This window comes from Diuraphis noxia, unplaced genomic scaffold, assembly GCF_037042655.1.
Source record: "Diuraphis noxia isolate RWA-SAM2 unplaced genomic scaffold, SU_Dnox_SAM2 contig0005, whole genome shotgun sequence".
Classification (NCBI taxonomy): Eukaryota; Metazoa; Arthropoda; class Insecta; order Hemiptera; family Aphididae; genus Diuraphis; species Diuraphis noxia.
The window spans coordinates 31,801,403-31,825,369 of NW_028301715.1; the positions used below are offsets into that span (position 1 = coordinate 31,801,403).

A 23,967-nucleotide genomic window follows, 5' to 3' on the forward strand; every position below is an offset into this window, starting at 1 on the left:
TACAACGTCTGTTTTTGGCTACCTAAGTAAAGTATCGTATTGTTTTGAAAAAAAAATATATCAAGATGATGGTGTATAAATATCCGTGCATGATACTTTATCTAAACTTATCTTGTAGTCTATAAATGCACCACAAAGTAATATTACACCGTTTTAATTATAAAATTTGTATACTATGCACAAAACTATATTGCACACACCGTAAGCTATATTTTGTTAAAAGTTTTTTTTTTGTTTTAATTTAACGGGATTATAAAAAAAAACAAACATTACTGACACATATATGTCAATGTTGTTTTAAATATAATCCATTTTGAGTAAGTAAGTGGATACCTATAACGTTGCAGCAATCAAGAAAATAATAACCTAATAAGATTTATAATTCTCTATGTAGAAACATAGAATAATGATATTTAAACATTTAATACTGTTTTACAGAAATTGTATGATTTTATTTTTTTAGTAGTGAATACAATCTTAGGTCCTTTATCAAAAATGTGTGTTTGGTTCTGAGTGTAGTGAGGAATAGTTGAATATATTGATTTTACATTTATAATTTATATGATAATGATGTGATATTGTGACATTTTTTAAGCAGAATAAAACTTCTTCAATCTTCTCTGTTTTGAAAATGATTTCTGGTAGTAGATGTGATCTAGTTGATAATTGACCGAAGTGGGGCTGAGGATTAAATATACTACTTATTTCTTAAAAATTGGGAAAAATTAACACGAAAACAGGAATATATATTTTGTATACACAACATCTGTAGTTTTCAAAAAGATCTAATTCGTCATTTTTCTATATTCAAAAAATATATTACTCGTATAGATTTGAAACCTTTTATTATTATTTTCCATAAATAGGTAATGGATTTTTCAAGTTTATTTATATACATTTAAAGTTATTTAGCACATCGACCTATTTACATTATTCACATTTCACACTGTTATAAGGTACTGAGGTATTTATTTATAATAGTTATATTCGATCTACTAAACTCAAAATATACTAATAACTATTAATTAATAATAATGATATAAATGTTATATATTTTAACTACAGATATCTTTAGAAATATATAATAATTTTATGCTGATTCGTATCCATTTTTTTCGCTCGGAATCGTTTTTGTTCGTATGCGATATTAATGATATTATTAGTATTAGTAATAGTATTCAGATTCAAAACATCGATTGCAATGACTTATACAGTAAAAACACTAGGTACTCTGTATAATAATTAATTAACTTGAAAGTTGAAAGTTATACAGCAGAACAGAGTGACTCGGTTTTTTATTTTATCTATCCATTAAAAATACATAACATAATAATTTGTTTTTACAGTTATTACTAGTTTAATTTATCAAAAACTTTTTAAAAAGTTCGTTCACGATTACTGTTTGTTTAAATTATTGTGTATTTATACCTGTTCTAGTTGCATTATATATACCTACGCTATTATACGATAATGGGTCAAAATAAATACAAAATAATGTATTTAAATAATAATATTAAATAATACGATTGTCTTAGAAATAGAATTGAAACCATTTTAATGTAGAAAACTCGTGTTCGTGCAAAAATAAACAAAATGCTCTCAATTGTTCAACACTCACCAACATCAACGTATAACATTGACACACTGTAACGCTAATCCGCTGTCAACTATCTGCGTCCCACTCGTGTATTTTCGTCAAATCTGGTACTTATAATTATAATAAATTTGGTGCTCGACATTTAAATCGCAGATAACTACCAAGTAATATCGTTTTTTTTTAAGTATGAAAATTTATAATTTATAATTTAATATGTAAACATAACCCATGAATTTTAAACAACAAATCGAACTCAAAATTTAATTACAATGTTCTCAAGGCGGAAATTTCTAGAGTGCTCTTCCATTAATGGATTTAGGCGTATTGCCAACATTTCACGTAAGTCGGTCGTAATATTTCCACAAGGTATTTTGATTTAATTTATTTTACCTAAACGCAAGATAATACACTGCCAAAGATGATAATTAATGAAAATAGCTATATTAAAAAAATTATCAAATAAAATGGCAAATATTTATATTGTTATTCCTAACGAGAAATTTGATCAAACACTGCAGCAGGTTTGCAATTTATACCTTGTCGTATATCAACAGTTATAAAATATGTAAAAAAAAAAAATACTTGCATAATATATAAATATAAAAAACCCTAGTTTAAATTTATTTGAGTAGATACTAACATATCATTTTCAAATTAATTAATTAGATTTGGTGAACTAAAAACTAATGGGAATTTATATTATTATTATTATTACATGGACTATAATTTTAATAAGCGTCTTGTAATCTAAGATTGTATCATATAACTATATACCTGCACATTATTATCTTGTTCGTTCTAAACAAATTGTATTACTTTATTTACCTATCATTCATTATGTACCGGATAATGAGGACTGGTTACAATGTGTATATGAATAAATACGAAAGTGCATGCAAAAAAGGTCAGACATCAAGTGATGTCAATAAATCAGTTCATGGTCTATTGATTCACGTGATCTGAGGATTTCTGTTGTAAAACCACTTTCCACAAGACCCAGTAAATTTGATTAAAGGGTTTGATATAATACCAACTACAGGATACTAAATCACAATGATTAATCAACGGATCAATTATATAAACCTATAAGAGAATGCGTTATACGTTATAGTGAATCTATCTTGTAAACTACCTCTATACGTATACCTATGGTAATTCACCCAACGGTAAAGTGTATTTTTAAGACCGTATCATATCTATTGTAGAATAAATTATTTTTATGACCGTTATAATTTGAAACATATTCGTATATTATTAAATAGTTAGTACCATGCTATGTGTTAGATTGCATAAAGAAATATCCGGTTTGAAATAAAACACAAAAGTATCTTCATAATAAAATGTATACAAGTTTATTAATATATTACTTAACGTCGTGTATCTCATTCTATTGAGGAAAAATGACCCTAAGATATAAATATTTAATTTATTGTTTTAATATTGTTAAATTAATGTTATATTTATTAGTTATAAACAATATAATTTCAATAATTTCTACCATTGAGTTATATAAGTAAATTGAATAATAAACATTACTCATATATTTTGACATATTGACGAGTATTTTTCATCACTGATTTATAAATTTAAAATACCTCTTTGTTAATGAGGAAAAAAACTACCTTCATTGTTTAAATTAAAACATTTCCTATATTTTTATCTATATAATAAGTATATTTAAATGCTTAACTCCAATTATTTATTTTATATATAAAATCTTTTTTAATTTCTACAATAATTTGTATAGTATGATTGAATTTGTATTTATTTTAAAAGTTTCAGTTTATTTTTAATCATCATTGGAAAAAAAACTTAACTTGTTTGGTATACCATTTTACTAGATAAAATTTATCTATAGTCGCTCTTAACATCTCGACAAAATGGGATAATTCTTATAAGTAATTAGAAAATCAAATTTACAAATTATCCATGTAAATACCGTTTATAATCATTTATTTTATTTTAATGAAGATATTGTGTTTTTTTGGTGTTGGAAATAAATAACAATCTATATATTTATTATAAGATATAACTCATTTGATCTTTTACATTCACTTGTTGATTAGAACATTAAAACAAAAATATTATAATTACTAAAATTGATTTAATTATAAAGACATCATTTTATATGTCAAATACCAATCAGCAAATCTATTTTGTCGATATCTTTTGTATATTTAATCAAAATTGCATAAAATAATAGATTTGCTTTGTGTTTCAGTGTGCGGGGTTGATGAATTCCAATGTGACGGTCTTACATGTATCCCAAACTCAAAAAAATGCAATGGTCTCAATGATTGCTTGGATCGAACCGACGAGCTAAGCTGTCCACCAACTAACAGTAAGATTATTTTTTATTTCATCTATTTAATACTTGTTTTTCAGTTATTAGTTTTACATAATATCAGGTATGAAGTTTTGGATAAAAAACATAATAATATTCGATGCGCTGTATTATCAGCAACAGATGATTATTATATTTTATTCTAACGATTTTCAAGTCAATCTAATTTTGCATATAAAGACAAGTTGATAAATGAGTAGTTGACCAATTGGTTAACGAATAATTTTTTATTAACGTTTAGATGTTCAAAAACATTCGATTATGTTTTTTTACAATGTGCAAGATATAAAATAACGCGGAACTAAAAAACATCGTTAGATACATAATACATAATATTATTATACTTAGTAGGTATATTTATATTATAAATGTGTGTGTGTAAAATGAATATTATTTAAATAATAGTTAGAATGTATTTAAATATCCTACACCAGTTTAACAACAGGGTTTGCTGCACCCAGTACATTTTAAATATTTATAAGTTTATAAAGCTACATAATGTTACAAGGTTGTTGAATTATCTATAAAATGTAAGAGTATAGACCAAACAATGTTTTATGGAATTGGAAGTACCCAATCGAAATATTGTCAAGTATTTGTCGTTAGATTAAGTTTATATTCCATTTAATCACTTAGTATTACATCCCCAAACTATATGTCTATATGATCATATGTATAAACAACTTAGTCATAATTACAAATTACAATTTAACTGAAGAATATGATTGCCGATTGGTTGTATTAAGATTAAAGCATAATCCTCTATCGTATAGGTACACCTATACTATTTGAATTCGATTTTTAAACATCGGTACCTGTGTTTACGAGGTTATTTGTATGGTAAATTTTAATTGTATACCACTACAAGAAATTTATGCAAATATTTATTAGCTTATATTCGAGTAACATTACTCCAACTCTTCAAAACGATACACTAATTCACACAACTGAGAACACTCTATTTGAATTACATTAAAAGTTATAACCAAGAGAATGCGGCCATTAAATCAGAACTTAAAAATATTTATTAATTTATACAATGTTATCTGAATGATTTTTTAATTACGAATTTTAATCCAAGTAACTATACTGTTGTATGTTATTTTCAAACATTTTATACAACACCGTTATATCTATACATTGCCAGTGGTGGCTTGAACTTTTTTTCCCTCGAATCACGTTTAATATTTTTACACCACCCAACCTAAAATATAGTTATTAGTTATTAGTTATTACTGTACATTATCTGCTGAGTATACATTACGGCTATATATTATATTTATTATTTATAATTTAATATTTAAATTGCCAACCTGCAAAAATGGTTCAGTCTACCTTTTTCAACCATAAGACTCACCCACCCACCCACCAATTAATATTTTTGTGAATCACATGATTCAAATATACTCCCTTCGAGCCGCCACTGTTCACTGATACTTAAATATTCAAAATGTTCAATGACGTTTCTCTGAATCTCAACGACCTCATCTATTAATTTTATGAATCCAATCTAAATTAGTATAAATTCACATTATTACCCACTACATGAATCACTTTATAAGATGAAGTAAATTTAAAAAAAAACGAAAATAAATTATGAAAATAGCTCCGTCGTTCTCTTCAGAATTATTTAAAAAACAGCTGGTGAGATTGATCGCGTCCACTGTGTGTAATTACCATTATTATTTCATAGATCTTCTTTCTTGTGCTACAGCGCTATAATAATAGACTATTTACTTTTTATTTGGCCGATGGTGCCAGCCGGTTCTTTCCTTGTAGACAGGTAGCCACCGGCGGAAAATATTATATACGTATAATAATACCCGTATGGTATCGTATAGGTGCATGTCTTACACACCACACACTCACACGCGTGCAGACTCGGATACGAGTACACATTGATTATACATGTATAATTTAAGTAGGTTTATGCCATGTTCATTTTAATAGCAACTCCAAAGTTATTATTTAATTTCGTGATGTCATGAACGCCAACGTTTTCCGCCCGCAACCAATGTTTTCTTATCTAATAGACGTTCACAGTTTACGCATATACCTGTCTACAAAAAGAGAGAGACACACGCACGCACGTTATGGTTCACAAAAATACGTGTTATTAAATTATTAGCACATTTACTCAAAGAATGAGTCGATGTTATATTATTATCGTAGGCGTTCATTGTATGTGTACACGATAGGTACATTGCAGTGTTCACTCATACTATAATATAAATAATAACCATTTATATGCAGTAATGAATGGCCAATCAATGAAACGGCATTGTAGGTAGGCTGGTAGGCACCTACAAAGAGCCGTGTGATGGTTAATTTCGTAAATATAGTTTTATTTAAAATTTAACTTGACATGGAAAATTAATGAAAATTTTATTCCATAGTTTTATATGAGGTAATCTTTTATTTCGTAATCATTACGTTAAAGCTGCAGATTTTTTTGTAACACAAAAATCGAAAAATATTTATAGCTGACCGGTATAAAGCAATACTAGACGTGATTGGAAATTACCTATGTATATTTAAAGTTAAACACAAAAATGTGTTCAATCTTAAAATTATACCCTGTCATATTCGAGTTACAAGTAGGTAATAATGTCAATTAAGTACTCATAAGTCTTAAGTTATGTTATGACCTATATACGCGTATACATGTATTTACTTTTTTAAATCAATATTTATACATTTAAATATTCAATTAAATATTACATTTAAGTATAGTACTTTATTTATTCAATAAATTCATAATATGTTTTATCCATAATCACAATATACCATACTTAACACAGTTCAATAAAAGAATAAATTGATTTTAAAGGTTTTTCATATCATAAACATAATTTCTGATTTAGTTGGTATATTATATTATTACTTAAAATATCGCCTGTATTTCAAAGACTTTTTCAGAATACTTCACGACACGTAAACCCAAATCATAATTATGTACAACATATATTATGTAGTATATATATATATACGTATACGCAATACATACTTAAACGTATTTCATATGGATAATTGGATGTAAAAAAAATTATCATGAATAAACTGTGACTAAAAAATAGTTTTAAAAAAAGTGCTGGGTGTACAACACCTCTCGAAATAAATGAGTAAAATAATTTTTAATTTTAAACACGTAAATTCGTACGGACTTTCCATTGACTACAAATACCTACTCTCTGTACGCATATGAGAACAAGATTCTCAGACTAGGTTTATTATTTGTCAATGAACAATTGTTAGTTGTCCTTGCAAGTCCAATGCTCCTAGTTTTTAGTATACAGCCGAATTTCAATATATTGGTGGGACTACATATATTATATATTATATTTTATACCTAATACCTATGTATATATATGTAAATACGACGCTTATTTGAATAAATTGTTTAGAATTATTTTCCATGTTCAAAATAAACAGAGAGTAACAAACAATGCATGTGCAATTGAAAGAACAATGTTGTATAACTAATATAATTTATTTGCGCCGATATTCAAACTACCTAAAAATATATTTTTATTTTGCATTGCAAATTCCTCAAATATACACTCATAAATGCTAATGTAAAAATCGCAAATTTTTATGTCGCGGTTAGATGGCCAGATTTCTTTTCGTTTTTGACAACTGGCAAGCAATCGTTTCATGAAATATTTCAGATTTTGTAAAAAAAACAAAACATTTTGGCAAGCGTATAGTGACTTAATGAATTTTATTATTTTATTTTGAGAAATATATAATATAAATGGGAAAATTACACATGTTTATAATATTAGAAATTATATAGTATTAACATAATACTATATACTATATTATCAATCGTGTTCAAGTGTATATTGTAACATAGATAAATCAAGTAGAATCAGTGATACATTTTCAAATTAAACTTAACTATATAGAGACATCCAAACATAGATAACTGTACTGTCTAATGTACCCACATTAACAAATTATTTTCAATTTTTATCCATAGACATAACTTTGATAAATGTGTAACACAATACTATAAAATATGTAATACGATTAGGTAGGTATATATTTAATATATCATTAGTCAGAAAATATAATTTGAACATGATGATTTTAATGTATTATATGTAGGTACCTACTTATATATCATACAAAATATTTCTAACACTAGCAAAAACCAATTCCTAATTTACATTATTGTATTTAAATTCTGAACATTAATTTTAATCTAACAATTTACATTGATTGCAACTTAATAAATGCAAACTTATCAACGAGAGTTCTTAATTATTCGTAAAATGTTAATAAATAACAATTAAACATCCTATAAAATAATACGTGACAATGGACAAAAGTTTGATCGTAGATGAGTTTCTTTTTATTGAAAATATAAATTTCTATTTAATTGGCCTAAATTACCTCGTATATAGTATGCCAGATGATAGATTGTTCTCATTACCAATTTTAAAATGATAGTTTTAAGTAACGTTGTTCTTTGATATAATTTGTAAGCCAATATAATACATGATGTGAATTTTAATGATTTATGTCAACGAATTAAATATCTATTATTCGAAATTTTTTTTTTAAGAGGAACCAGCGGCAACAAAAGCCATTGGGTGTGTTCGAAAATTATAAACGTTCGTAATACATTCATCATAACTCATTAAAAATAAAAATCATAAAATATATTATTTATTTTAACACGTAAAATATCTAAGAAGAAAACCCTAATAATAGAATAAATATGTATAGCAAATACACTGATTGCTTGTAATAAAATAAACCATGACATCATCATGAACGTTTTACACTTTAGATATTATTATTAATATTCGAAAAAATCCTTGAAAATGCGTTACAAAATAAAAAAAACATAAAACATTCATTGAAATTAAACTGTCTCATAAAAAAAATATAAACTTTAGATTCTTAGCCGACTTATCGCTGATGATTGTTTGTTTCATTCTGAAAATACATTCTTTTTTTGTAGACCAAATGATCTAAACTTACTAAGTTTAATACACGACGGTTAGATAGATTTTATTCAACTAAAATCAACGATCGAATATTGTGTTTATAGGTAGATACTTCGTGCAAGTTATTGAAATATTTCCTATACTTTCTTATTAAATATGCAATGGTATGCAAAAGGATTAATTTAATTTTAATTTCATTAAATCAATTTTTAACTTAGGTATAACACCTGTCTCATCTGTGCGTAGGTATTGACTATAAGATTAATGCGACGACATTAAATTAATGTACCTAACCTAACCTATGTATGATATAATATAGGTAATAGTTTTTAAAACATAATTATTATCATATGCATTAGGTCACATATTATGACCATTTTGTTTCCTTGCAGTTATTTAAAAATAAATTTAATCATTTTTTTTTGTACGCCCACAAAATTCAAAAACATCAAATAAAAAATGCTTCGTCATCAATCTAAAGAAATTGTAATGTTTTATAAATGTTACCAAAATTGATATGTATGTTGAATGATATTTAGGTTGGAAAAATATTACATTTACGCGCTAGCAGCGTGTCCTGCGGAGGCTGAGTGATAACACTATGTGCTGGCCAATTTTCTGACCGAATCGTTCTATATTTAAAATTATTATATAATAACATACATGGTCATTCGGACTTTGACGAAATACGAGTGGGTGATTTGATGGAAAAACGAAATCATTTTCAGGTTTTAGATTTCATATGTTTATAGCATGTGATATTTTCTGTTGTTTTCAAATATTTTATTTTGAATTTTACAATCAATCACGTCTTGTATTATACGTACAAAATAAAATAATGTTTTTGACAGTAATGTAGAAAATTTACTTTGTGTTGCCATTTTCGCCGTACTGTTATTGTTTATTTATTTTAAAACGCTTTTTGCCAATATAAAATTAAATGACAGAAAGTCGACCGTCAACTCAAAATAAAATAAACTTTACCCACAAATTTTTTACATACAGAATGATGATAAACATAAAACAAATTATGTTCAGACTATAAAGATATAACATACATACAAGTCAACCACTACATTTTTTTTTATGAGCTCAATAAATTAGACTAGACAGCGATATTATAACATTACATGTGTTCTATCGGTTTTTAATTCAACAAAATCATTTTGCTGGATTCATAAATTAATTTTCTTATATCATATCCACAGCGCGATATGTTTTTAAACTGCAGTTTTTATATAAATCTTCATTCTTCAAATCTATTTGGAAATGTCGAAAAATTTGCTATAGCTAACTATTAGGTACCACATATACATTCTAAAAAACACAATGTTTGAACTTAAATATTTAATATAATGAATTTAACGCGTGACCGGATATAATAGTTTCCAATATTTGAGAAAAGCTTACAAATTTTTGCTTGATGCTGCAGATTCAATCGTTAAATTTGATAATTCGTTTTTACGGATGTGATCCAATTTCAAAACAAAAATAAACGCTTTAACGAGGTACTTACATCTTTGGGGGTTTCGGCTGACCTGCAGTGGTAGGCATAGCAGAAGGCATTATTGAATAATACCGATTTTACGACTCTAGGGGATTACAATATTATTACGATAGGTGTTGCAATAAAATATGTTATAATGTTAATAAATACAACAGTTTATGGTAAATGGTTTGTACCTAAACATAATAATAATATTAATTAATCCCTCGCGTTCCCACTCGAAGGTGGTACCTAGGTATACACGGATATTATTGGACGAATATTCGCACCCTTCGGCAGTATAATTTCAGTGATTATAAATATTAAAATAATCTTATAATATATACGCGCACACAATAAGTTTCTCAGCCAAGGTAGCCGGAAGCTATTACACGCTAAAATTATGTATCGAATCGATGTTTCTTATTCGCTTTCGATGTATATTATACGTCTTGTAATGTGCATCCTGGAATTGACGTGAAGCCAAATTCTCAGGCAAAAGTCAGTCCGCGCGTGTGGGCGTAATATATGAGATGAAACTTCTATGATCCCTCGACTCGTCATCGTCTTCACCATCGCGCCATGCCATAAACCTTCGTCCGACCGGTAGTGCAGTGATTTATCTCGAAATAAAATGTTTACAAACAGTTAGCTATGATGTGCTCTATAAATGCAGTCTCCTTGTTTGTGAGCGGCTTGCAAGTGGGGGGGGGACACATTGCATGCAAGTACGTGATTAAACGACGACCGTACGTTTTGTACGTGATTAACCCTAATCTTAGAGTTGAAATATGATCGGTATTTTACACCGCAGTATATTACTAAATATAATATTTTGTCTTTGGCGTTGAAATTCAAAACAACAATAGGTATTATGTGATATGTTTTCAATTTAAATTTATTGAAAGATAGTATTATAATGAGGTATCATTGAATGATTTTGTATGAATATTTTTATAATTCTTAAACCTCCACAATTTCACGAATTTATTTCGTGCGTTTATGGATGATGTATTCTTATGTATCAATGAAATTATTACAGAGGTAAACAGATGAATAACAATTTCTCATAATTTCCTCAAACCGCAAAAAAATCAAATGAAATTATTCACTATAATAAGTATGTTCTTTTTTTAGGTAGTAATAGTATTTTGCATACAGTGTTTTCTAATAAAATTAAAACTATTTTTTTTTAACTATTGCGAAAAACAGTATGTTATAAGTAATATAACTATACTATAGTAGTATAGTACTAACCTGGCTATACCTGATATGGGTTGCCGTTGATTAACTATATTATATATAATGTACTTTGATAAAATAATATAATGAAATTGTAGGGCATATGATAATTATTATTAATTAGTTATTAGTAGACGATGAATAAGTCAAAAGGATCTCTTAGTTTTATGGACGGAACTACCCACGAATACATTTTTATTTTTAATGTTATTACTATATAGAGCCATCCGATTATATCCATGCATAAACTGCATATAGATGTACAACTACAACTCCAAATGAATAAATAATTTGTAATTAGTTTTCGTTAAAAAATATATATATACTTTTGTTTTTAAACTTATAAAAAAAAAAACAATATTTTACATTTCAATTATTTCAGTAAAACCGCATAATTTAAATAGGCATTAAAGTTTCTTTTTATTCGCTGCCATAAATAATAAATTACGTCAAAGGTCTTAATTTAGTACATTCATTGCATTTGTAGTTATAAAATATAAATTTATTTGATATTTATAAACATTTAATTTTAAACGATTTATCCACGCTCAATAAATAAACTGTAATGCTCATAATTTGAAAAAAGGCACATTTAAAAAAAAATACTTGATTGAACCGCACATCAATGTAGTAGATAACTAGAAAAAGATGGTCGCAGTATACAATATACATCATAAATTTATATTCCAAGATAAAAAATCATACTTTAGAAGGAAGAGAAAAAGAGGAGAAGAGGAGGAAGTGTGTGTGATTTAGTCCTCGAGAAACGCTCCTGACGCATTCAAATGAGTTGAACCTATAAATAATTTTTAAATTTAATAAAATCTCATCAATATATTATAATAGCATAGACAACATGTCTGATAAAATCTTTGAAATGCGTCTTCTATCAACTATGTCCATACTCAAAGCAATATTGTGAAATTTGTCAATACATGTTGATTTGCAGCGTACAAACGTTAACTAAATAATTCATTACCCTCAAAACGGTGATAATATTATATACGTACAAAAAAAACAAACAATCGGGTTTTCTCGATTAAAATGTATAAGGCGCGACATTACCATAGACTTTCCACGTACATTTTCGGTGGTGCATGCACATTATAATATAGGTACACTGCACGTCGATTGTATTCAGAAATTCATTCATCGTGTTTGTACGTCTATTCAAATAATGTTAAAATGTAGTGTATAATATTATTATTGCAAAGTCACGATAGTATCATGACATCGGTACGAAACTGCGCCCACGGTAAAGTCAAAACTATATTACCTTTATTAGTTACTATCCAAATACTTTTTATATACTGTGTGACTAGTACTGTTGCGCAGCGGTTATCTCGATGACATCACATCTATGTCCCCGTATTTATTATAATGTTATATGATTAATTCATAAACGAATTAAAATTAAGACAATACACAAATCGTAACAGTTGCAATATTTCATGTCTATCGTAACGTAATGTCACTATAATATGTGGTGACTACCGACTGGTCGCTAAATATGGTTAAGCACTAACGCTATAAGTATAGTTTCACTAGTGCTATAAAATATCTGATTTTTTTCGAACTTAAACTCCATCTCATGCACAATCGTTAATAAATATATAATTTAATCATAAAAATGGGAATGCATTAAAATTGAAAATTTTGGTTAAATGTTAAGTACCTACATATATTTTAATCGTTTTATTTCCAAATGTTATACCTTCATAAAATATAGCAACACATAATATTGTTCCGATGCATAAATCATAATAACAGCAAAATACAACTAAAAATACAACATACGTTAAAATATCCACTGACCATATATTTCCACGTACATTATACACATATTATTTCTAATACGTTAATAAAATGATATATATGACAATATTTATACTGTATTTTTTTTAGCTTATACATTATATTACTATGTTAAATTTTAACTTTTAAATATTACATTAGGTATTTGACTGTCTATATTCTGTAATTTAGCTAGGTATTGGATTTTTTTTTTAATAATAACAAACCACAATTTAAAAGAAAAGTAATGATATGCCACCATCCCGTTATTAGTCATCATTTATCATCAAACATATATTATTTATATTTATGTACACATATCTTAAACAAGAGACATAAGAGTGAATAAACTTAGAATTTATTGTTATAATACTAAGACTAATAAAATGCGATATTATCCAGTGATTTTTTTTAATATGCTAAAAAAAAATAAGAATTATTTCGCAAACAAGGGACATAATTCTTGCGTGTAGTCAGTCGCAAAGAAACAATTTTGCATAAATTATTTTTAATCAATAATAAAATCCATTTGCAATATAATCATATACATTTTACTGAGTTTCTTTTTCAGCCAATAATTCCAAACGATATGTGTAGTTAATTTAAATTCATAAATAAATATATATATATATACATTTTATTATATTTGACTTCATATTAATAAAAGGAATTTTTTATATATCGTTAGCAATACACAATGTCATAAAATTTTGCATGTGTACACTCCCAATTTTCATTATTATTTTTTTTTCATACCTCATATAATATTTTTTATCATAATATCAATAACACCGTCTACTGCATTTTATTATTGGTTCGTAGTTAGGTAACCATCACAAACGTTTAAAAACAATTTTCCCCAATTAAATTGGTTTACCTACATATCATTATGGTTATGGATGTACCTGATATGATGTCTACAGTGTTGGGCGGTTTTCGGCGTTTAAAACACCAACAAAAAAGGGTTGTGGTTTTATTATAAAACTGTACAATTATTATTGTTATTATTATTATTATTGTTATTACTGAACTGGTAACCGCTCGTAACGTTCGCGATTCCGACCGCGGCCGATCGAAACCGACATCCCGACGTATGCTACGCGAGGGAAAACACGGCCGTTAGGACGTTAGGTACGTACTACATAGCGATCATACGCACTCGTACCGGCCGACACGAGTCCACGCGCTCTCGCTGTACAAATAGTGGTCTGGCACGTGCGTTCGTGTTATCATATACGTATATTATAATATTATTATAGTAATGTTATAATCATAGTTGTCTCGCAGTCGAATTGTTGTTGAATGAATAAATCGTCCGGCATGTAGTTTTTTAATCGACAGATTTATATATTATATTATTATTATTATTATTATTTTTTTTTTTTTTTACTCGATTCGGACGGCATTAATGTAAACAAAAAAAAAAAACAGCTTAAATAAAATTTTAAGAGCAATGATGTTCCACAAAACTGGATTTCTGTCGATTATTGCCTTAGCCTTGTGCCTCGTTCTGCACGTAGAGTCGGCCCAACAGTTACCAGGTAAGACCGGGACAAATGATTCTAATAATTTTCTATTTCATAATATCATATCATCATGTACCAGCACGTTTGTTTTTGTGCAAAAATAGTTTGATGCAGCTGTCGATTCAAACATTCAATGGACGCATATTGCGAACCATAAATCGTATAATGTTTGTTCTTTTTTACTTTATGATTTTTACTTGGTATTCTTGAAATATCGGTTATTAATTAACTTTCATGGTTAAATTTTCATTTTTTAGTAAACTTCACAATTACCTAAGATATATTTTTATTCTTACTTATATATTATTACCTGTTTTAATAGAAGTTTAAATACAATTTTATACCTGTAATATATAATAATACTGTAGCTTAGTTATATCACATTATAGTTTAAGTTCTGGTATTAAGTTATTTTAATTTTTAATATTATCGACCCATACTTATAGATTTTATTTTATTAAACTATTATAAAAGTAAACAATTAAACAGCTTAAAATAATAATGATCTTATCAAGCCTACAATAAGTACCCAATTCAAATATTAGACAAAATTTCTACGTACAACTTTACTATTCAGGTACTTTTAGTATAACATTTAAAAGTATACATTACACAATAGGCACGCGGTTTTGCGGCGTTTATTTATTTTTTTGGCATCACGATCAACATTTATTTAGGTGATTATTGTTGAGATTTATTGAGAGTTCTATACTTATCAACGATAGTGAACGACTAGCCAAACTTGTTAAAATCATTTTTCTTAAGTTATACCATATATTAAACATCATAATAATTATACATCAGAATTATATTGTTGACATTTTCAATGAAATATATTACTTTGTAATCGCTATGATAACAATTTTATTAAAACTGTTAAAAGTTGGCTAGCTAAAAGTATTCAATATATAATATTGAACGTAATCTATTTACTCTACGTAACATATACCTATATATATTATAGGTAGATTTTATTTATAAATAAATATAGTTTTTAGTGTTCATGTAATTTTAATGCATTAAATTTATGATGAACCTATGTGACACAAAGGCTGGTTAATATAATAATTAATTTTGATTATTTCAAATTTACTCATAATACCTATAGCGACCAAAGCAGTATGGGTGGCCCAAGTTATAATTGCGTTATTTGTGTGACGCTCTCTGTATGTGTGTTCGTGTGTATACACGAAAATCTAATAACTTTTGTATGACGTAGGTACCCTGAAGCGCCATTGGATGGCCAATAAAAGTAACTTTCTATATGTAGTGGTACCTACGGAATATTGTCTTTTTTTTCTTTATTATTTTCTCGGATCCAAATCGAATTCGAATCTATCTCCGGCACCTCCTCGCGCCATTCAAATGTTTTCTTAAGGGCACCAGTAAGTTTGCCTTAAAACCAATTCGATTAATTTTGACACGTCATAATCACCATCGTATATAGTTTAAACGTATATATATATATATGCATTGTTGATATTTGTTATACCGATTTGAAAAACCTGGCTGGAAAAATTGCCCATTTTTCTCTAAAAATTAAATCACGGAAACGTATAAATATTGTTTTCTCTTCTCGTATAGATTAATATTTATGAGTAATGTTAAAATTGGCCTTCAGCCTACACATGCTTTGTAGCCAAGATTAAAAATATCATTTGGCGGCTTGTAAATCCGCAATTATTTAAATAACTAAAACACTTCTACGGATTCCCAACCAGTGACCACAGAGAGAAAACTTAAGAATAAAATAAATTATCAATATCTTAGTTAATGGTTTGCAATAAACGATGTCGGTGTTACATATCCTTGTTAGTCCGGGCGGGCGTTCACGTCGTTAAGAAATATAACGTATTGAAATAGCTGTTTTTGGTTCCATGATTAAAAATAAAACAGACGTGCCACTGTTGTTGTATAACTTACCGATTAATTATAATAATTAATAATAGATACAGTTAAATAAATTATTAGCATTTTCAAGAGGTTTGGACGTTTATGGTATATGGTATATGACGTATACTTTATACCCAGACTAAATAGCAGTAAACTGTTCATATTTATATTCACATTTTCCAACTACTACAATGTGAACAAAAGAGCAATGATGAAGCTGAAGATTTCATATGTATATATATTTTTACCTTGTATTCTGTATAGAATTATTTCCATAAAATATGTAAAGGGGCCTTTCAGAGCGTGTCATAAAGTTTCGAATACCGCATAAGATTTACGAATACACGATTGTGAATAGCTACATTTTAACGCGATATGCAACTTTCGTGTCACAATATTTTCAGCCACGTCTTGCTTTTATGACAACTTAAATTATTTTAACTACCTTCTTAAACGTTATGTTGATGTACAATAATTATTGTATAATCAAAACCAATATACTTTTCTAATCACACACTATACTCATATTATAGTTATAATACTTATTGCAGGTCTGCAAATCTCAAGCCCCGCAGTGCTTGTGTCATTCATTAATAGAACTTTTAATATATTATACTCTTCGTCTTTGTCGCCATATTTTAAAAGCCATTTTACGTGCATTTCACAAGTGCACATCATATATCCACTTCAAATACCCACGTAATTCTCAACAGTCTTAACCCTTTTTGTCCTTTCGTTTGTTTACCCTCTGCACCCTTAACCTCATTCTATACACACGCCCATCTTATTGTTTTACCTGAATTCCGTACCGTATTCACGTGTATACACGGATAAAAACGAAAGTCGTTTCATCTGTTAAAAATATCATGGGAATTTTAATGTTACGATAATTAAATGGTTAAAATAATGTATAATAGTTTAAACTATAGCCACAGATGTTCAACACATCTAACCCGTATATAAGGATAACCCTTTTTGTCATTACTCTTCGGTTTGACAGTCGATGCTATAATGTGTATCCGGCTATACCTTCTTCTTCATTTTTTTTTTTTTTTTTATAAAGAAATAAAATGTTCAATGTGTAAATATTATGTATAATAACCAGATTGAATTACAAGTCGGTTGACATACATCAGTACGAAGGACACGGAGTGGCTATCAATTGACGGAAGGACCCTAATTAGTGTTTTTTTTTTTTTTTTTTATCCAATCAGTTATATATTACATTATCGTGTGTAATGTTCTATAAGCTGCAATAGGCATACAAGTACTGTTGGAACTATATAGATGCTCGAAATAATTTAGGCATAGGTACCTATTGCCAACGCATGAATAATGCACCATGAATTGTATAGATGAAATAATTCGTAACAACAAAATAACGCGATATTATTTAAATTTCCGCTATCTTATCGCTTTTATTGAAATGAAAGTATAACGTAATGAAGTCGCTAAGTGTCACACATACACATACACATTACGCACACACTTACATACCATTATACATATTATGAACGTGTCCTGACTATAGTTTACGTGTATTTATTTACATAATGTCGCGAATACAAGCAGATACATTCCTCGGTCGTGACCAACGTCGTCTTAACTATTTCGAATATCTAAAAAACGCGTATTGTATACATGTTATATGGGAATAGGTACTCGCGGATTAAATGTATATATTATATATATATATATATATATATATATATATATATATATATATACAAATACGTATGTATGTACCCTCGATGTGCCTATAGTTTAAAACCGTGCGCGCAATATTTTATCTCCGACAGTTGATCGATTTCATGACGGAGCCGCATACAAGCGGAAAAAAAAAGGTCCAGTTTATTATTGCTAAACTTTCTTGGTCAGAACGGCGATAATCTGAATAATAGACAGTGGGAGGGGGGAGAGGGAGCTTTTCGATCGTATACGCGCCACGGCGGTTTATATTGTTTTGGTGTGTTCACGGTATTTTGGTTTGGATACCTATTAAAATTCTAATGGGATTCCGCGTGTAATTTATACACACATACACAACGGATGTATGTATATATAATCAGTCATCACATAATAATATGACGGCAATTAACTGGTGGGTTATTGACTGGTCGCGTATATAGATCGAAATTGGCAGCACGAAAAAAAAAAAAATGTTTTTAGTGACCCATTTTGACTGATACTCATTAAGTGTCTGCCGTCTATATAATACGTATGTATATCGTTCGTTAGAGAATTTTTGCCAGCGACTCGCTACGGCCGAGTGCTGACAATTTTTCATACAAATTCAAGTGTTCAGACTATATGCGTATAACTGCAGTTTCATTAATATTAGACGAAACAGATTTCGAAACCATAAATAATTGATATCTATATATTATAATACCAATATTATACTGTTATTATATTTATTCTTATATTTTTAAATTGATTGTAATAACGGTTATAATAATTTTACGATACATCATAATATCGCGCAGTTATGTAATACCGTATACGGTATAAACGCGATCTTAGTGACGATATTAGTATTAACTATTATACATAGATACCTACATATTTTTTTTTTTATCTGCAAACATGCGCTGATTGTCGATGATGATTACGAAATAAAATATATCGACTTGGGTGGCGCCAATGCATACGTGTGCTTATTGCTTACGGGCTACGGCGCGTAATAGTAATAATATTATGTAAAATGAAAATTTGGAAAAAGTAAATTAAAATATAATATATAGTACCTAGCAATAATAATAATAACATTGATGCATATCAGCTGATCGTGACAAATTTACTGCGGTGTTGTGATTGATTTGTGCATGTGTCTGGAGAACATACGTTTTGGAATTTATTTTTATATCATCGATTTGAATGACATCATCACCGACTTTGCTTGGTTTAGTCGGACCCATCTTTGTATGTGTAGTCTTACACAGTTAACTAATCTGCATAATACGTTGTAAAATTATATTAAATTCATCAGTATTATTAGCGATGAGAGGCCGTGGATTTTTGATAGATCGTTACTCATATAACACTATAACATTATATTAAACAAATTATAAACATGTCTACCGGTCTATCTGAATTATATTTTTATATAATATAATTTATGTATGTTTAATATGCTTATATTTACGGAAATACGCAAATCGAGGTTAAATCATTAATATTTCATAATTTTACCAATTTCGCTCCTAGTTACTTCACTCAAACTAGTATATTATCAAAAAAAAAAAAATGAATAAATAAATAATGCTTAAAAAAGAGCTTCGTACATATAATAGTTTATGTACAAGTACACCCATAAAGCAAACAAAATGATTTACACATAAATTATATATATTTTTCACCACCGAATGACTGCTTGTGCTGTGTTGAAAATAATAAAAACGAATCCCTGGTAAACTTTAGTTTCTTATATTCCAAAATTTCGTCACGGCAATTCCACATTTTGGTTATGATAAATCGTCGTGTGGGATGATTTTGTAACTTCGGGAAAAATGTGATGGATTTCTTAAACTATTTATTTATTTTTATTCTTTTTAAATTTGAATGCCTGCCATTTAAAATGACGAAATTTAATATACCGAACCGCACCGGGTTCGAAATCTATTAAACGCTAATTTGATACTTATAACTCTTTACTAAAGAATGCAATTATATTCATTTATATCGCAAAGATTCAACTTCAACGGTTATGAATATTGATGTGTATTTTTAAACATCGCGTATCATAATATTCTTGAAACCTTGTGCGAATAATTTTATGTGTGATAAACACATCTGTCCGAGATTAGCTTTTTTTTTAAATGCTGTCAATGAGACTTACGACAAACACGAACAAATACGAGTTTAATGATAAATAAACTTACAACATTATTTTATACCAGTTTGAGTTGACATTATTTATATTTTTTGATGATGGCACATTTTTTAAACCTGTTGAATTGCAACAAATTATTGTTCCATTAACTCAATTAAATATTAAAATATATTAAACTATTAGCCATTAGATTAGATAGGTATAATGTATATGTAAAAACCTTATGTTTAGTTAAAAAAAAAAAAAATTAATGTGGGTATGCGCCATGCGGTATACCGTATAATCATTTGCTATAATAGCCGACCGACGACCAACAACGCGTCAAATCAATAATCATTAAACCATTCGTCAATAACTAATAATAAAAAAAAAAAAAATGATATTGTATAATTTTTCCATACACGTATACGTAGTTACGGTAATGTAACTTGTAAACTAGTTTTTTTAGAAAAACGACTTCTGAATATATTCCACGAAACGAAAGTAACGATTTTATTTTGAAAACTTCCAAGCTTTTTATCAATGTTTTTACTTAAATGAAATAATCCGAGAGTTCTAGGTCGAATTTTCCCCTTTTAGATAAGTTTTAAAACATTATTGAAAAATCAAATTATGCGTTGGGGAAAAAAAATGATTTGTAAGAGCCTATTAAAAATTTTAAACAATTACAGTTGTATAGATACAGATCCACCCGCGCGCGTAGAGCATGAAAAATTCAATTGATTCGTAAGTGTTTAGTCCCAATAATAATAAACCTCATAAAATTAAGTGAATAAAACATTTCATATTTCTAAGGACTCGAGATAATTACATTTCAAATTTGATAATGTTTAAACTTAACATTTAAATGTATTATTAATATACTTTTTCTCGTACGAAATACTCTTTTTATTTCGTTTGTAATATTCTCGGTCCTTGTTCTCATCAAAGAAAACTTACATATATCATAATATAGTCGTATAAATCACTGGAACTTTTTACAAAAACGAAAACCCGTTTGGTCTTTCATGTGGTAATGATAGATGAAATATTAATATCAGGAAAAAGATTCAGGCAAAAAATTTAAGTGACCCACGTGTATAGCTTCATGAAAAATGTATGAGGTATTAATAAATATAACGAATTCTTTTTTGATATCCTAACCATTCGCAATGCTCCGATGAATTAATTAGTTTTTCTGAAAATCTTGACTGCCGATATCCAATGTCAACCTTGTCCACGATTTATTCTGAAATATATTTATCTTATTGATTTATTAACTCAAACCGGGGGAAAATATAAAACACTTCAGGTACGAATACCAATAAAATTAATCATTTCCTGTTGTTTAATTTTATAGCTGTCATTGATATTAGTATTTTATTTGTTTAATAGAAACACAATATCTAAACCTATGTGACATTCGGTATTTTTCTTATATTCAAAAACAGCATAACAAAATTGGTAAAATTTCTAGTTGAAGAACGTTCGCGTTTTCGCATTAATCTCTTAAAAGTACCTAATAACATAGATTATAAAAATATCAGTCGTTTATGCATTTAGAAGATAATAAGAGTTGGTATATTGTGTAATAATTATTATCATTTATGATAAAGAATTTGTTCTTTAATGTAAAATCTTCACACGAGAACACTAGTCTATAAACACACTATTTTGATGGAATTTGATAAGTAATAATATTGCAATGTATATAATATAATATATTTATATTTAGTTCTATACCAAGACGATTCTTATCGTCTCCTGCGGCGTTTGATCTCAAAGGATAAATATTAGATACCAATATCCTCTATTGTACAATGGACCTTCACTGATGATAATGTATAAAACCATATTTTTATTTCAGCAAACTAACAAATAATCAAATAACATTATTAATTAGTAATTACTAAAACCTAGACATAAAATTCTCTAATCGCATCAGTCATTCTAGTAGACATATTATTAAGTCTTATAAACTTGTGCGTTAAAAATCAATATAATATATATACATTATAAGCTATCAAAAGTTTTGCTACATTTTTCTCAATTCATCAAATTTTATACTTTATGAAAGATAATTAATTTATAGAAAACAAAAAGCTTTTAAATGTGATTTGCACTCAAAACTGATCGAAAAACAATGACAAAACATAAAGTGATTTATCAGTAACTATAAATCAATTTAATAATATACATACATTTAACACATCATAATTATAGATACACATCAAGACTTCTCAGACAATAAGAAACATTCACTTTTAATATAAGCATTAATAAAATTGTAAAAATTATCATACTTAATAAAATACGATAAGTGGTTAATTTATATTTTTATCTAGTTTAAATAGATGAAATTACTTACGGGAATATTATACTCTTGTGATTATAATCTTTTCATAATATTCAACGCTTTTCAAGTTTAATAATCGTTATTATTGTTGTATTTTTTGTGGGAAACAATTTTGTCGGTCTAATGAGAACGCCCACCCAATGTATTTTAAAAGCCATTGAATTCATTAAAACCTGGTAGATAAATGGTACAATGGATTTGACAACATTTTTAATTTTTGAGAAATTTACAAGAACTGCTGAAATTCAAAAACAATAATATAGTTACACTTTTATTCCACGGGTGTTATTTTTATTTGATATTCATATATGGTTTAAATATTTTAATGATAGATAGATACTTTTAAAAATTTAATTATAAATAGTTTTATCAGCTTCAATCATTATTTACTATGAATAAAATGTTCTTTACATTTTACATACTTGTTTTTAAATGTATAAGCAAGCAGAATAGGTAGTTAGTAAATGTATTACCACCCCCTTGACACGTTTAATATATTTTATTTATAATTAGTCACTGCGTGCAGTTTAATTAGCGTTGCTTCCAACTTAAACCTACGTATTTCCTACATACTTACGTATATTATAGTGTAAAAATTGTTTTTGAAAAACAATACTCATGTGTTCAGGTGCATAGATATTTTTTATCATAATAATAACAACACATTTTTACACTGTGTAAATTAATAAAATATATGTACATTAAAATGTACTGGTTGAGTAATTTCAATGAAAGCCATTTATTTACAGAAGTTATACAATGAACAGCATTCACACTTTTGTTGGCCATAATAATTATATTATTTTAAATAACATTTACGTAGAAAATTTAATACATGTATTAGAAGGTATTCAGTATTCACGATTCAACAAAAGACACAGTTTAAAATAAATATATTCATTACAATGTATGATTTTGTTTTGAATTCAAAATTAAAATATAAATTAAAAATAGTTTTTT

The 23,967-nt window shown here is 27.7% G+C and overlaps 1 protein-coding gene across 7 annotated transcripts in view; it reads left to right on the forward strand.

Moving 5' to 3' along the window:
- trol (terribly reduced optic lobes) overlaps positions 1–23,967 on the forward strand; it is a 169,312-nt gene that overhangs the window by 77,708 nt on the left and 67,637 nt on the right. For 5 of the 7 annotated variants that reach the window (XM_089228212.1, XM_089228215.1, XM_089228214.1 and 2 more), the window contains exon 8: positions 3,819–3,938. In XM_089228212.1, the coding sequence (XP_089084338.1) occupies positions 3,819–3,938 (120 nt within the window). Of the gene's footprint in view, positions 1–3,818; positions 3,939–14,587; positions 14,963–23,967 lie in introns of those variants that run through there. The other 2 variants (XM_089228217.1, XM_089228218.1) reach the window with 1 other exon arrangement.